The sequence below is a fragment of the Tachypleus tridentatus genome, chromosome 8 (assembly GCF_004210375.1).
Source record: "Tachypleus tridentatus isolate NWPU-2018 chromosome 8, ASM421037v1, whole genome shotgun sequence".
In the NCBI taxonomy this organism is placed as follows: Eukaryota; Metazoa; Arthropoda; class Merostomata; order Xiphosura; family Limulidae; genus Tachypleus; species Tachypleus tridentatus.
Window position 1 is genome coordinate 94147825 of NC_134832.1, and position 17474 is coordinate 94165298.

General features: G+C 32.8%; 1 protein-coding gene across 3 annotated transcripts in view; it reads left to right on the forward strand.

Annotated features, from left to right (window-relative positions):
- The first annotated feature begins 401 nt into the window (after window positions 1-401).
- BBS1 (Bardet-Biedl syndrome 1) overlaps window positions 402-17474 on the forward strand; it is a 64470-nt gene continuing 47397 nt past the window's right edge. Inside the window, exons 1-4 of one of the 3 annotated variants that reach the window (XM_076450244.1) lie at window positions 402-551; window positions 10751-10831; window positions 12888-13057; window positions 17317-17406. In XM_076450244.1, the coding sequence (XP_076306359.1) occupies window positions 10815-10831; window positions 12888-13057; window positions 17317-17406 (277 nt within the window). In that variant the 5' untranslated portion in view covers window positions 402-551; window positions 10751-10814. Of the gene's footprint in view, window positions 552-10740; window positions 10832-12887; window positions 13058-17316; window positions 17407-17474 lie in introns of all 3 variants that reach the window. The other 2 variants (XM_076450246.1, XM_076450245.1) reach the window with 2 other exon arrangements.

Consider the following 17474-nt stretch of genomic DNA (forward strand, 5'->3'; position numbering starts at 1 on the left):
TCATCACCATCCACCGCCAACTCTTGGGCTACTCTTTTATCAACGAATAGTTGGATTGACCGTCACATTATAACGCCCCCACAGCTGAAAGGACGAGCATGTTTGGCGTGACGGGGATACGAACCCACGACCCTCAAATTACGAGTTGCACGCCTTAACCCATTTGGCCATGCCAGGTCATACCCTATCTGTTGTACCTCTGCAGGGTATTGAGCCCTGAATTTTACCGTTGTAACATCGTAATCTTACCGCTGACCAATAGAGGGACATTTTAATATCATATAAATATATATATTAGCCATTTCTCTTTACTAAATCTAACAATTTTATCTAATTTGTGATAAACTTATCAAAAAATAACATCTAAGTAAAAACATATTCATACACACGTTTTAAACACCAGATAACGCTCTCGGTCGTGTATATGGAATTTAATTCTCCAAGTTTATTGATATTACTTTTCTTTATTGATCGCTATTTGAGAAATAATGGCATGTCTTTGCAGTATGTTATACTGTTTGAAATTTCATAATTAAATTATAATATTTTATGTAAGTATTTGTAATGAAACTATTGTGAGTTATTTACATTTATAAGTTGTAGAATTAGCGGTGTGTAACGCCGGTTAGAATTCTACTCTAGTTCTAATTACTGGTACTAATATTACTATTAGGAAGTATATATCGCAATGTAATGCAAATACTGTCATTATGAAGAAATGTTTGATATTTTTGTATAGACTTTATAGTGTTGAGACATCATCTTTCCCCACTTAATCATAATGCAGAAAAAATCAACAATACAATTTGATGACAAAATATATATAATGTAAAATATATTTTATTCTCCTCTACAGATAATTGAAGTATTAATATGGGGTTTTTTCATAACTAGTATTTGTTAGAACTTTACATTTTATAAATTAAACAAAATGTACTCACAATTTGAAAAGCCAGGCCCAGATATTCACACATAACACTACTGAACTTGCTTCCATTCTGATTTAACGATATGTCATTAACACAAGAAGTTAGGAAAAAGACCAAAAAGAAATAACCTAAGTTTATAAGTTGGCACAAAATCTACATAATAATACAACACTTAAAAAATATTTGATTAATTTTAATTTGCAACATTTATAAACTTTAACGATGTCCAGTTTAAAAATTCATGTTCCTGAGAATCTGCTAAATCAGTTTTTAGTTTTCTTTTTCACTTTTATTTGATACCAGATGATGAGATTACACTTTACTGTGGGATGATTATTGGCTAATGACTAAGTATCTGATTATGTTATCTGCACAGTGACAATCTGATTTACATATGACCATAGTTATAGTGACAAAAACCTCAGTGCCACCTAGTTTATGTGTCATTTTAACACAAAATAATTACCATCTTGGTTAAATGTAGAAAAAATAAGGAATCATTTGGTCTTTTAAGTTTGTCCTTACCCACCTATTTCTAAGGAAAATAGAACCTACTCTTTCATTTACCAGAGTTGAGGGCTGCAGCAATTTGTTCCGTAAGCTAACCACTCTTATTAGAAAAATAAAACTCTTAACTAGAGTATACTCTGTGTTTTACAAATTTTATGGGTGTATCCTCTCATTCTTTTATTTTCAGAAATTAACACAAAGAAGTCAGGGTTTTTTATCCTGTTGATCTTCATGGATAATCTTGTAAACTTTAATAAGATCACCTCTCACTCTTCTTTTCTCAAAATGAGTTAAGAGATTTTAACCTGTACCAATAAGATAACCTTTACATTTCCTTAATATGTGATGATCTAGTTCTGTAAGCATAACATGGTGAATAGGTAGTCTACAGTGCTTCAACTAGCTCAATAAAGATGCATCTAGTAATCCTAGAATTGTTTTAGTTCATTAAAGCAAATTACACAGAATAATTCATAAATACAAGGCAAGAGACAGTCACATGCTGAGTGATAAATCCAGTCAGGAAGTTGTAGGTTGCCACCTGTATAAGCATTATTAATGAAAAACTATCAATATAAAAGTCTTTAGCTAATTTAGAAATTAAGTATCTGTATATTGCAGCTCAACATGTGTTTGTGTCACACCTATACATTAATTAATGTAATTATACATTGTAAACCAAAACTATGAAGAGGAAACTTTTAACTTAATATTAATAGAAATTATGTACTTGTAATTTAAAATGGGTGTAGTGATGTGGTAATGCATCATTTAATGATTATCTACCAACAGATGCCTGTATCTGAAAGCAGAAATAATGCTAACATAATTCCTCACAAACCATTCTAGTTGCCCTTTGAACTATTTCCAGTAAGTAAATATCCTTTCTTAAATAAGGAAACCAAAACTGTACTTATTATGCTTCAAGGGAGGCCTTTTTAATGATTTTTGTAGAAAAAGTATAATCTCTTTTGACTTCTAAGTACACCCTAAAATTCTATTAAGTATACTACTAGGAACAGAACACTGCTTCAGTGGTTTGAACAGCTTATCCACCACTATTCTAATATTCTGTTTTTCAATCTTGATACTGAAATAGTTTCTGTGTATATTAATGTAAGAGTAAGAAGCATGAAAAATTCCCCTTAAATTTGTTTGAAATTTCTCACAAACTCCTAAGTAAGGGAAAACAGAATATATATTTTGTTTCTGTGATAACCAGTCTCCTTTGGGTGAAGATAAGTGAATAAGGATATCTATTAGGTGACTTATTTTACATGTTAAGAATTCTAAATGTTTAGCTTTTAACTGCCCTCCATTATAGTACTAAATGATCAGCTTTAGTATGCAGTTTCTATGATCAAGATAGTTTCATCTAAGTGACAAAAAATAATAGTCACTCAGTTAATTATTTATTATTGTTTCAATAAGAATTTTGTCTAAATGCACTTAGAAATTAAAATTAACCATGGACATTTAGAAAAGGCAGGTTGTTCCTTGTAGCTTAAATTAATCATGTTTATAAATAATTGTATGTATCAGACAAAAAGGCCATATTTAAGTTGTGTTAAAAGTTTGAAAAATGAAAGTGACCCTGAGCATTAACAACAATTAGTGTACTCCATCTTTTTAACAAGTACCTCTTGTGGATAGAAGATTGCATCAGGATTTGCAGACCATTTCTGAGACATGCCATTTGATATCATGACTGACACATGGAAGCTATCAGCTTTGATTTCTTTTATTTCATCATGTCATAGTGTGTATTCAAAATCCATAAAACAGTTCCCAGTCCTAACTTTGCATGGTTCCTGATGTATGAAAATATACATGTTTAATTCAGGATCTCTGTTTAATGTTTTCTCAACTTTAAAATGTGATTTAAGCAGTATCTGTATTGAGTGATAATTAATTACTTTTTCTTTTACCATCTTAATGAATTTATATTCTGAAAAACTATGGACACAGTTTTTACTTTCAAACACTTCAGACAAATTGAAAGACCCATATCTCTTCCTAATTTAAGAAGTAATTTGCCTCTACAATTTTAACCTTACAAGAATATTCAGCTGCAGTAACAAAGCATTTGACACTGTTAATCGAATGCTTTTTTACTCTTTACTATACTCCGTACCTGCTGCTTGACTACAGAATGTATACTTTCCACTGATCTCTTTGAGCACAAGTTTTCAAAGAATTTCTATGAGATTAAAATATGGAATATAGTGTAAAAATTATTTTCCTTCATTTGCTTAGGTTTAATCCAGAAATAAATTCAAATGCACTCATTTATGAACAGGAAAAGGAATTAGTTATAGATAGAATAATAATTTGGTGCTGCCCTCTACACATTTGTATAATAATTACCGTATTTTCCGGTTAATAAGCCGAATAAGCCGAGGCCAATTTTCAGCTCTGAAAATGAGGGTTTTTGCTTATTACCGCCCAATAAGCCGAAGCCATTTTTAAGAAGTGACAAGTTTCTTCAAAATGATTTCTTAGTCTCGTTTCAGCATCAGCATGCATGTTGTGTGTGATCATTGGCGTTCTGTAGTAAAGCAGAACGTGTCGTATTGAGACAGAGATGGAATCAATATGTCATTCGTTATTGGCTCAACTCACTGTAATTATGTAACCAATAAAATTCCAGAAACAACGTTTCACTGTAGTCTTAACGTGCTTTGCTGATGGGACAAAATTACCGCCTATGGTAATTTTCAAAAGAAAAACATTTCCTAAGAAGAAGAAATTTCCGAAAGTAGTGATCAGCCAATAAGCCGACCCCCAAAAATCAGGTCCAAAATTTAGGGCCAGAAATTCGGCTTATTAGGCAGAAAATACGGTAGTTGAAACTAATCACAATAATAATATCATACCTCATGGAATGTGCAGACATAGTCATTATGTACATCAAGGAAATATGATTAAAATTACTTCTGACTCTACGACTCTTATTTCATGTGACTCATGCTAAATACATTCAGTGTTCTCTCCTACTGTTCTGGTGAACTTGATATACACTGTAGCTAATATGAGTATTTATATATAAAGTACCAGTAGTAGAATGAAAGTAATAGGTAACAGCTTTAATTAATTTGTGCATCTTTTGCTAGATGAAAAATATTGTCTTGATGACTTGTATTACATGTACCATTGTAACAAGCTATAAGAGCATTTCCATTGCAACAAGCTATAAGAGCATTTGTTGGTCATAATTAAAATAGAAGATAACAAATTTTAATGTTAATTAGTTCATGGTTTGAGCAATTATTTTAACCTCAGCTTTTAAGAAAAACTGAATGAGAATAAGGAGATAAAGGCATCTAATTATTCAGGTACTAATTGACTTAAATTTGGTAACTGATACTTAATAATTGAAGGTTGCAATAAAAAGTAACTGTATCAACCATCAATTCAAATTAACTTTTGTATTAACAGTTTATACAGACATTATCTAGAAAGGTCAAAAGCACATTTTAACATTTTTCTTGCCTTTAATGTGTTAAAAAAACGTCCTGCTGTTACATTTAACTTTCTCTTCCAGCTTTTCTTCATAAACCTCTCTGGATTTTCCTATCAACCAAATATTTCATACATTTATGGTTGTACAAATTTCTGAATCTGTCTGTGAATTTAAACTTGTGACCAACTTCTGGTACCCATTGATGAAACAATGAATAGTTTATATGTATAAAGAAGAATGTGAAAACAAAAGAATATTTAATTGCTGTAGTACTTGATAAGTTGACTCTCAGGTCTGAATTATCTAGGTAGCATGCTTTCATCAGAACTTAATAATCAATGTTATATTCAGATAGATGAAAACTCACACTGTAGCATGACTGAAGAAATGATCAATTCATAGTGGTAGATCAGTTGCTCAAACCATTGAGCTAGTTCCCTGTTACTAGCAGAAAAGTTAATAGAGTTTTTGGATTTTATTACAGACATATTGACTAAAGATCAGAAGAGGTAATTACTTTATTTACACTTGCATTGGCTAAGCCATTTCTCACTAGAAACATTGTGTGCAGTTTTGTTTGGTCTCTATATTTAAGAAACTTACTTTGTCTTGAGAAAGGAAGGGTTAGGGGTAATCTTATTACAGTATTATTCAAGGGATCAATAGGATAAAAGCTTCTGATTTCTTTGTGCTGTATTCTGAAGTCAATAGGATGAGGTGACACAAATTTAATGTTTGGAAAAGGCATGTAATATTATAGTTAAGGGTGTTTTTTTTAACATGATAATTCATTTGTGGAATGATTTGCCATACAGGTTTTGAAGAGTGACATGTTACAGTGTTCTGATATGATTACTTACCTCCTTCACAGTTACAGCTTGTCTTAACCTGACTGCCCTCTACAGCACAAGCGTTTGCTCATCACTAGACTTGAAGTTCCACCTAATTCCACATGTATACAATGTGGCTCACCTGCATTTAAGCATACAAATTAACATGCAACAATCTTCCACCAATAGGAGTGTGACACACCCTCCTACTGCAGATGACTTCATCCATGCAGTTGAACACAATCTCTACTTCTGAATTTGACATGACAGTGTTAACACTTAATGCTTGATTTCAAACTTTTTTATTTGATTTTATGCATTTTTAACAAATTCAAAGTATTGTTTATAATCACTATTGAGTTAGAATTCTTTATTTGATTGTAAATTATATTTTACACCCAATCACCAGTTGTCAGTCAATATTTTTGAATTCACAGTTTACAATTATGGCTACAATGGCTACTAACAGTACTGGCATTCAACAGCTCATGACAACAACTACAGTTGTGGTAATATTGGCAGAGGAAGTATTGGCTGTAGTTCATTGAGAAATGATTCAAAATTCTGTTTTCTGCCAGTGTGTCACAGAAATTATTCAAGGCCTTCTGATCAAGGGTGCCATTGAAAGGTTTTTCCTGTGCATCCATGATTTTATTCCCCACTTTTTGTTATCTCCAAGAAGACCTGATATTGGCATCCTGTTTTTTTATCTCTCCAATCAGAATCACTTCCTTGATTTACTTTGATTCACCATGGAATTCTACTTGTTTCTCAGATGGACTTTTTTTTTTAGGGCTTTGGATGAGGAGGTTTAATTTCTGTGATGCTTATCTTCACATTCCTGTTGCTTAGGCTTGACATCATTATCTGCATTTTGTCTATACATTTTCACAGGCTCACTTTCTATCTTCATTTGGATGTCTGGCTTCTTCTGGCTCCTTTCTTTGCAGTGTCTTTTTCATTCACCCAACTTCTAATCTGAGAAGTTGTTTGGGTGGGTTGGATTATCTAGGTGGAGAAGTCCATTATCCACTCTACACAGTATCTCATTTGAGATACCTAACCTTCTCCTGTCTGTCTGTGAGCTATGAAATTTTGATTCATAGAGCAATGTCATCACCTTCTCTCCCTGCATGAGAGGTTATGTTTCATTTGAATACTTGAGCATTGCTGGAAGCTCTTATTCCTCTGGGGAAGGATATGACAGTGGAGTTACTTATTCCTTCTACGTGGTCAGATGGTCAAGTATTCACAGGTATCCTGTTGTGAGGATGGGGTGTGTACTGCATTACACAGAAGGTCTTGTATCATTGGTCTCGGGAGGAGTTAGGTCTACACATTAATCTTTTGGTACTCCTTGTGGGTGATGATTTATTTTCTGTTATCTCTGTGGTGCATGACATTTATGATTTATTTCATCAACTTGATGGCTGTGTTTTCCATCACCAGTTAAGGAGGCACTTGATCCAGGTGCTGATGTTCCTGCATTATAAATCTCCTCTTATGGACTCACAGCTGTCAGGTTGGTTTTCTGGTTTTTTACATACCTGGTGTCCTCATTCTTGGTGTGAATCATCTGTCCAGTCTCAACAAGATTTTTCCCACGGTGTGGTCTTTTGACCTAAAGTATTCTGAAAGCTATGTTTTCAGTTATGTGCTCCTGAACTTTCTCTCTATTGGTCCTCAATTCCACATCATTTGGCTTTGACCATGAACATATTCAGCTAGGATTGGAAGGACCTTTTCTATATGCATACCCTAACATCCATTTTCTACCCCAAGTAATTCCCCTCATCTAGTCCACTTTGTGTTGGGTCCTTCTTGACTAGCTCAATCATGTTTTCTGCCCCTGTACAATTACAACCTCTATTATTTCTCCCTTTGTCTTTTCACTCAGGGGTGCTTCATCCCTCCATTCCCTCACTCAAACTTCATGTATTGCCTTTGTCTAGTTCCTTGTTAAAGGATTGGGGCTATCCACACGTATAGCACCACTGCTGTCTCGCATTGTCCATTCTTTACCCATGTATGGATATCAACATAAGTGGAGGATATTCTATCTTTAATCTATCCAGCTAAGATTCTTCTCTTCTTCAGATATCTGTTTTCACATGGTGACAAAGGTCTGTCATTTTGAACTATCTTAAGCTATAAGGTATCCCCATTATTTCCCTTACAACTATATCTCATAATTTCTCCCACTGTGATCAGAATGTTTCAATTGTCCAATCTGTGCTTTATGGTATTATGTGTTGCTCACAGCATCCTTTCAATGTATCTTGCTTCCATTTATTTATCCATTGGAACCTGTTCATTTCTAGGGATGTTTCTTTCATCACTATTACAGATTGGGTTTGTCCAGTTATGTATATTGCTCTCTTTCTCTTAAATCTTACCAAATATTCTGTATATTGTCACATCTGATACATCACCTCCCAGTATTTTTGGCTGCTTGTTTCCATCATTTTTTGAAGTAATTTATCCAGATCAGTAAAAGGACTACTCTCTACATCATGGTGTTGTGCTACTTGCACCATCTGGCAGTTTTCTGCTCAGCTGCTCAGCTTCTTTGATAACCATTCTCTATATGTCAGTACAACTCTGAGTGGGAAAATTGTTTTTTTTTTTTTTTTTCAGGTGCCTACTTAATGTACTATGAATCCTGTTCTGTGGCAAGTGGTGCCTGTTCAGTTATACTGATAACCAACTTCCTCACCTTGAGATCTATAAGATGTATCATGCTTATGTCATATCATAAGTGCATTCATATTGTACTGTACACCCATGGACAAACGTAAGTAAAGCAGAAAGAGATTTCTACCCATCTCTAACTTTCTTTAAACTGCTGGAATTGGAAAGGGTCTGTTTTTCAAAATAAGAGTTTCATGGTCACCTATTGCACTTTCTTTGGTGATGCATACATCTAGAGTCTCTAGTGCATTTTTTCTCCCCCTTGTTTCAGTGGAGTTTGGAAGTTCTTACCACTTTTCAGCTCCTAGCCACTGCAATGGTGGATCATGGAGTAATCCTCCCGAGTATGCATAGTTCCACTCTGTTAAGAGTAAGATGATGGCATTCTGCCTGAGTAATAGATATGACAATCTTCTTACTATGGGTATGGTGTTTTGTTCAATGTGCTACTAGTCTGGACTGGATATTTCTGTCTATTTTCCAATTCTTCCATCTTGTTGGGAACTATTCCTCCTACCATCATCTGGATGTTGGCTCCTTGGTTTGGTTGGAGCTAAAACAGCCAACATAAGTCTTCATATGTACGTGGACTGGAAACTTCTTCCTACCATGGACAGAATATTACATTCTCAATGTTAATTGGTTTTGAACTTGCATTGACTCTCCATGTTGCATTTCCACTTTCCTGATGTTGTCAAGATGTACACTCTCTGTGTTTGTTGTTCCAGGGTGTCTTGGATTTGAGCACATGTTGGCTAAGGTTCTTGGAATGGAAGGTCTTCTTTTTTTTACAGTTTCTACACCAGTTTAGATCCTTTTGGTGCAGCTAGTATGGACTAAAGTTGACCTCCTGATTACAATCAATCATGCTTTAGCAGTCTACACACATTTCTCTTCCTTTTAGATATGGGATAAATGTTCTGCCCTTTTATTGTAACACAACACTAGTTGGCTTCATTTAGGTGAAGAGTATACCTGGTTCAGATATATTGTGGTCTCCAATGGGTGTGTTTCCTCTACATAGAAGTAGGGTGCTTTTCAGACACTTTTGAAGGGTGTTCATCTAACTTTTTACACAGTTCCCTCCACCTGTCGGATGTAGGATTCCATCTGTGACTGTAGAAAGGCATAAGTCATCGTATAGAAGTTAATATTTTCCGACATTGAAAGTATATTTCCAAGATACTTATTTCTGATCACACTTTCCACCCATCCTTATCATGTCCAGTGTTGTTTTTCATGTCTAATCTCAAAATAAATATTAGATTCAAAAGAGGGAGATCCAGCTGCAATAGGAGGATGTATTGTGCTCCTATTGCCATAGGGTTCTCACATGCTTAAACACAGCTGAAGCACATGGTATACATCTGGAATTAGGAGAGAGCTCAAGTCTAGTGGTGAGTAAAAATTTACATGGTAGAGAGCAGTCAAATGAAGAATAGCTGTAACTGAGAGAAGAGGTAAGTATCTGTCAGAAATATACTTTCAGCATATGAAAATATTAATATTAACCTTTATAACTATAAAAACCAGGCTTTGAAGAATTGACTCTTAAGTGTAAGTTTTGGGCACTGAACCATTTTACAGATTAGCCACTTAAGTAATGATATACATTTCAACTTCATATTTTAACTGAAAAACAATCTCTAAAATTTATTAGATTTTATAAATATATTTTAATTAGTGTTCAGTTGCTGAAATAAAATGAAAAGGAAAGATAAGTGTTGATTGATATGCGTGGTGTAAACAACAATTGTCAGGCAAGAGCTAGATTAAAACTTCATGTCAATGAATAGATCAATAATGTATAATCTTCCTGTCTTTTTAATAATGGAAAATGTTGAAGTAGAAAGTTCTTACAAGTAGTCATACATGTAGATGAAAATCTGATGGTAGTGGGGGGTATAATTATCACATGGCCTTCAAATGTCAGTTATTGAGTACAACTGTTCTTATTATATATGTAAAAACAGCTCCTTTGGGTTGAGAAAATTTTTTACGTAGAGGAGTGAACAATGTTTCAGCCTTCTTCAGTCATCGTCAGGTTCACAATCTTATAACTATAAAAACCAGGCTGTGAAGAATTGACTCTTAAGAAGGTCAAAATGTTGTTCGCTCCTCTACGTAATAAATGTTCTCAACCCAAATGAACCATTTTTACATATATATTTCTCTACAAGCGGGTTTTCTCGACATCACTGATAACTGTTCTTATTGTTATTAGAGTATTACAAATATTTGATATGTTCCATTCTCTGTTAAGTAAATTGATTTTTTTCTTCCTTTATTTGTTTAACAATTTTCCCATTTTTTTCAGTTGTGCATAGCATATTTAGATATATTGAATCTTCAATTTCATTCAAAGTTTCTGCAGTTATCAGTTGTGGAAAAATGTCTGATAAAGAAAGGTGAGTTTTTCAAACTTAAAGTATTTATGGAGTTTGTGAATTGTTATATTTGTTTTAGAGCTTATATAGTTGCAACTTAAGATAACATCACTGTTGTATTATTTTGTAAAATGAATTTATTTTATGAAATTTTGTAGATTAAAATACAATCTATGGAAATATAGTGTATAGAAAGTATTATTGATTTTACCAATTTATTTTTAGCAGTAATTGTTTACAGTAAGATATTAATAAGATTGTGTAATATTAATTTACCTTCATAAAGTACATGATGTACTAGTGTACTAACCTTCTCAAAATAGAATTAATCTATCTAGGTACTTAATAGAAGTTCACACATAGGTGGCATATTACAGGAATGAATATGGATGATAAAAGGTATATGTGTGGTATACATTTTCTGAAACGTAAAATGGGATAAGCTTTAAAAAGAAGCAATGATAGTTTGTTAAATATGAGGAAGAGATTATATGTATTTACTGTTATGGAGCTATGATATTATAACCTATACATTTAAGTATTTTGATGCTCATTTCAAAGAATATTTCATACCCTTATACTGCAAACCAAAAAGCCTATTGTTAAATGACAGTTAAAACTGATTGATATTTGTAATATTTTAGCTATGACAAGATACAAGTACAATGTACATGTATTATCACTATTGCAAAATCATGCCAATCACCCTTCTCAGCTTATACTTTTAAAAATTAGGCATCTGATGTTTCATGTTTCACCTGAAATGAAAATGATTGGTCAGTCATCCTACATTTATGCTTATAAATTAACATTTAGTAGAGGTATTTTACACTTTTACAGTTTATAACATTTTACCCCAGTCTGGAGTAATGTCACAAGCAACAACAGGAGCAGCCTGGCACTGGTATTGCAAGCTAAAAATCAGAGGTGTCTTCCTCCATCCCTCTAAAACTGTTTGTAGGGCATCTATAGTGTTTGAACTTTTTGGAGAGGTATAAGTAATCTCCTTAAACTATATCATACATGTTCAGTGGGATTGAAACTGATTAGTATGTAGACTACTCTGTTTAATTCTTTTTTTCTTCAGTGAATTTGTCATCCAGTTTAGAAATGTGAGGACAGACATTTTTAGTAGTTGAGATCCAGGCCATTTGGATTAGCACATGGATTTGTTTCCTAATGTTTATGACATTAATGGTACAATTTCCCAGGATGTAGAACTGAGTATATTCCACCAGTGCTTACTTTATAGACACCATACTTTTGCTACTGCAATATACTTCACTTTTTAGTGTGAAAATGTAGTTAGATCTGTTTCTGCATTTTTTCTAATGAGTGTACTCTCTGTTATCTGATTGTGAACTGAAGCACAAAAATCTGTAAAAGTACTTGTTTTACATGCCATTGGTCCACTGGATGGAATACACTGCATTTGGGGCCTGGAGTACATGCAAGTTTTGTGAAGTATGTTTTTAACTACCTCTATGCTACTCATTGTTCATTTGTAGCTGCAGACATCTGATTCAGTTTTAGATCCAGTTCTTCTGTTGCAGATGGTGATTTACTTTACATAGGAATTCAAGAAATGGTACTATTGATTTTGAAAGCAACTCCATATCATGCTAATGGTATTTATAGAAATTTAAAACATCATGCTTTTATGGGCTAGTGTCATTTTTCTGATAACTTTCTGCATAAGTAACATATCTAAATGTTTTCTTTGAGGCCTAAATGAATGAGGTTTGAATGACACTTTTTTACAACCTCGGTTATACTTTATCATAGCATTAATATTACAAATACCAGTTTGTTTTTCATTATTTTGTACATTGTTTAGAAATGGCATAAAATATCCAAATATATATAAAGAACTTTATTAATACAAAATAAAAAGTAAATTACTAATATTTCATGTCACTGAAACAATTTAAATATATGCTATAGCAGGTTTGTTTTTTAATATATTTACAATTCATTTAGAAATATTTAAAGTTCTCTCAGAAATTGAGACTGTTTGGGCTAGTGTGCCATAGTTATATTAGTAAAATTATTTCATTTTATTATCTTTTATGAGCAGCACAGAACCTCAAACCAATTGGCTCCATGCATTCTATGACCCATTAGCCACACTTTATACATTCTCATCTTGTATATGTCTGGCTGACATACATGGTGATGGAGATTTCAAACTGATTATTGCAGACCTTGGAACAGGAACTTACAACATGAAGCTTAAAGTATACAAAGGTGATTTTAGTTTGCTATTTTTCTTCTATTCACATATATTTGGCTTCCTACAAAAAATATAACAACTTCTGGATATCTATATTTTGAATGCAAATCAAATAACATGGTAGTATCAAAGCCAAAAGGAAAAGAATAAATGAAATTACTTTATTTTTTTCTGTTCACATAGTTTCCTCATTATAAGTAATATTATGTACTTACTTCCTTAGAATTACAAATGGCAAATGTTTTGTTTTATCCTGAACATTATGCACCTCTAGAAGCTGTCTGCAAAATTGTATTCACCACTTTCAACTGATTTATTCTAGAGCCAAATAAAGTTTTCAATGCTTCTGTTGTGGATGATTGTCTACCCCACCTATGTGTCCTAGAATTTGTATGATTGGTTTAGAAATATTTCCAGATCGAACTTTTCAGTATCTCCAGTATATTTTCACCAGTTAATAAGATATTGCAACTATTTTCTGTCTTTGTGATATGAATGTGAAGAGGAAAGTCACTGTGCACACTTTTGAAAAGTTTGATTATAAATATTTTAAAATCTTCTTTAAAATATGTTTTGAAATAACCTGTATTTTCCCATCTTTTTCAACTAAATGAAACATCGTCTGCTGGGGAAAATGGTAAGTTTAAGGACAGGGTTCCAATTCGATACTTACCTTCTTTCACAAGAATAACTATTGTTGTTCAGTGCTGCCCTTAATTTTGATTAGAATGCTTTATTGATGAGGCCAAACCCAATAAGGAAAGGATTGCAATATTTCATATTTAAGACTACCTTATTTAAACTGTAAAAATAATAGTATTTTTTACCCACAATAAAATGCTTATTTTTCTTAATCTATAACATATATTTTTATTGTGTAACATTCTTTTAAAATTAATTAAAAATAAAATTCAACCTTAAGTGGAATTATAACTCCCAGTAGTCAGAGAAGCTTTTAATACAGATGGAGCATCTTGGTTCATTACACATTTCACATGTCTCAAAGTCCCTAAGTCATGAAAGACTTTTTTAAAAAAATGTTACTACATTTTTAAAACTATTTGTAAAAGCAATGTTAGTTGTAAAACTCTAATTCAGATTAGTAGCTACCAGTATAATTTTTGGAATTGATACATCTTTGTTTAATATGTGTATTGTCTCTTCAACAAAGAAGATAATGATAATTTTACTACTCTTTGTTTTAATCTAACTAAAGATTTGAAGATGCTGTTTTGAATATGATGTAAAGATAATAAGTAGTTAATGATCTCAGGTTGTTGTTCAGTACTAAATCACTCTCTCTAATGCTTCCTGTTACTGAATTTACATCTAACATCTTATACAGTACTTACCTTCTTTGACAACATTAACTATTTGTTTCTAGTACTGACCTCTATATGCATACGTTTTCTTTATATATGTCACAAGCCTTCTGCTCCCCCCTTTTTGAGGTTGCTACATGATACATGTGACTCCCTCTGCATTCCTCTATCAAACCTTCACTTCTTATTTGACAGTTTTTGAGTACAGATTCTTATGTATGACAGTTGCTTCAGTTTTCAATAAAAGTGGTTCATTTTTATCTTTAATTTCTTTTTTCTCAGTTTATTCTCATCACTGTATTTCTGCACTCAACAGTCTTGAGCAGATTTATTGAGTGATGAATTCCAAAGTTTGTGTTACCACTTTGGAGGTCACATCAATGACCAGTGTGTTGTCTCAGGCCTCAGGTGCAATGATGAGATGGTGGATCTTTCTTCCTTTATATGTTGGAAGATTGAATGCTACATTGGTCAATCTTTGTTCCCAAACATCACCCAAGCTCCTCCTAAGTCTGCTGCATTTATTCAGAATGTTAGAGATTTGATTGTCTTTTCCCTGTTCAGAGTTTGCCATTCCTTCTCAATTACAGCCTGTGGTGCACGGTATTTGTGTCTCAGGTTTTTGGTGTTTTATTGCTTACCCATAATTCTTATTTCCCTTGTCCTTTCTAGTTACATGAGCAGTCTTCTCATGTGGCATGCTGATTCCGTCACATAATTGTGAAACATGTTAATCCACAAGGACTTGAATATTATGGGAAGGAGGAAATAGTAAATATGGCTGAGAAGATTGCATGTGTAGTAAGGAAAAACAAGAGTAAAAATAGGGAAAAGGGATAAAACATAATAAACCTGAAACACAAATTCTGTGAAGACCGAGTTAGGCCTAGGAGATTCCTGAGGCTGTAACTAAGAAAAAATAACAAACTCTGAAGGGAGGAAAAAACAATCAAAATCTCTATCATTCTGAATAAATGCAGCAGATTCAGGAAGAGCCTAGGTAATGTCTAGGGACAAAAGTTGACCAACATAACAATCTTTCAATGTCTAAAAGCAGAAAGATCCATCATTTGGTCACACTCATTTGAGCCCTGAGACAATACAGTGGTCATTGGTGTAACCCACAAAGTGGTAATGTGAACTTTGGAATTCATAACTCAATAAATCTACTCAAAATTGTGGAGTGCAGAAATAGAGCAACAAAAAAAAACTGGGATAAAAGAAATTAAAGGTATAAAGGAACCACTTCTATTAAAAATTGAAATAACTGTCATGCAGGAAGCTATAAGCACACCAGATCAGAATCTGAAATGCTGCTAAATGAGAAGTGAAGATTTGGTAGAGGGAGTCATATGAGCATGTTATGCCACTATTGGTTAAGAGAGGACGCATCATGCTTTACATGAGAGACATGCTGGAATATAGTAATTTCAAAAAGGGGGGAGCACTAGGTTTGTGGCACATGTGAAGGAAAGGTTTTAATATAGAGGATAGCACTAAACAAGATTAGCTAATCTTGAGAACAGAGGTAAGTACCTATTGGAAATACATTTTCAGTATAGAAAAATAACAACATTCAATTCTCTGAACTGTATGCAGTAAAGAGCTCAAGTTTGCTTTGCTTTGAAACAAACCAAAAACCAAAAGAAGCAACTTCAGAAAATTAAACAAACCAAGTGCAGTAGCAAATGCTGGATTGAACATTTGCAATGCAATCACCCAATGATAAAGACTAGTAGGTCCTTCATTATCTCTTGCACATTTTATGATATATGCTAATTTTAACAGTGGTACCTTGAAGCAATAAATTTAATCTTTCACCTACTTAATGGAGGCATTTATCTACTTTTTTTAGATGTACGTAAATATCTATTCTTAGAAGCAGGCTACATTAATGGTGAATGAGAAAGAACATTGATCAAAAAATAAAAGTTACCCTCCTCTTATTCATCTGATGTCACTGTTTCTTCATGTTGTCACTGTGAAGTGTAATTATTTGACATTGTATGTAATATTAGCAACACCCTGTTCAACATATTACTACTTATGTCAGTTGCTGCTCTTTAAAAGAGTGGCTGAACAATAGTGATTACACTGTCTTAAGTTGATGTAACACTAAAATATGTGAGAGCCATCTAAACACATTTAAGCAAAATAAAACAAAAACTAAAAATTGCAGTTCAAATAATAGACGATGAAGATCTTTTAAACACGGCAAAATAAAGCAGCATGGCATTACTTGTGTTCTACCATTTTATTGATGGGCTTTTGAATTGAATTTAAATTAAGTTTAACTACTAAATATATTTATTTTGTTATCCTTATAAGTATTATTTATTGTTTGAGCTAAAGCAGAACAATGGATTTTTTCTTTAAGTATGTTTTGGTGAATATTATAGTGTTTATACAGTGTTAGTAAATATTTTCTCGAGTGCATCAAAGCAGACTATGTTATTGATTCACAGCTGTGTGAATAAATCATGTTTACTTTTATTTTTGTTAATAACTGTATTAATGTAATGATTTGTTTTTGAATTATAATATAAGAAAATTAAAAAAATCCATATTTTCTTTTATTTTTGTAAAATCTAAAAAAATATGAATGAAAATGCTGTTTAAATGTGTATATCAAATAATTAATTTAAATTTTATGAAGAATTTTTACTACTAAATGTTCAAACTTGAAGAAATTGCCTGTTAGAACCTTCTTTGGTAGGTTTTATAGTAGGAACTTGAATCTCAAGAGTTAAATTCTTAAAGCCCTTACCAACACTTTTTTGACAAAGTTATTTCTCTCTTAGAGTTATATACCTTTCTATGATGATGTAATGTGTATGTTTTTTCTTTATGTTTGTTCAGACTTTCATGAGCTTTATACTTCTAAATGGATCCAAAAGGCTATGTTAAATAATAAGTAAATTGACTGATTTTTTAATCTAACTGCTTCATAGGAACACACCTATTGTCAGAACATACAGTCATTGACTTACCCACAGGTGTGGTAGCATTTCAGATGGACACCTGTGATCCAAAAGTTTCAGGTTTGTTTTTGATAAGTGCTATATCAACTAAGCAAATTAATAATAAAACTGATAATTTTTGTTCCACC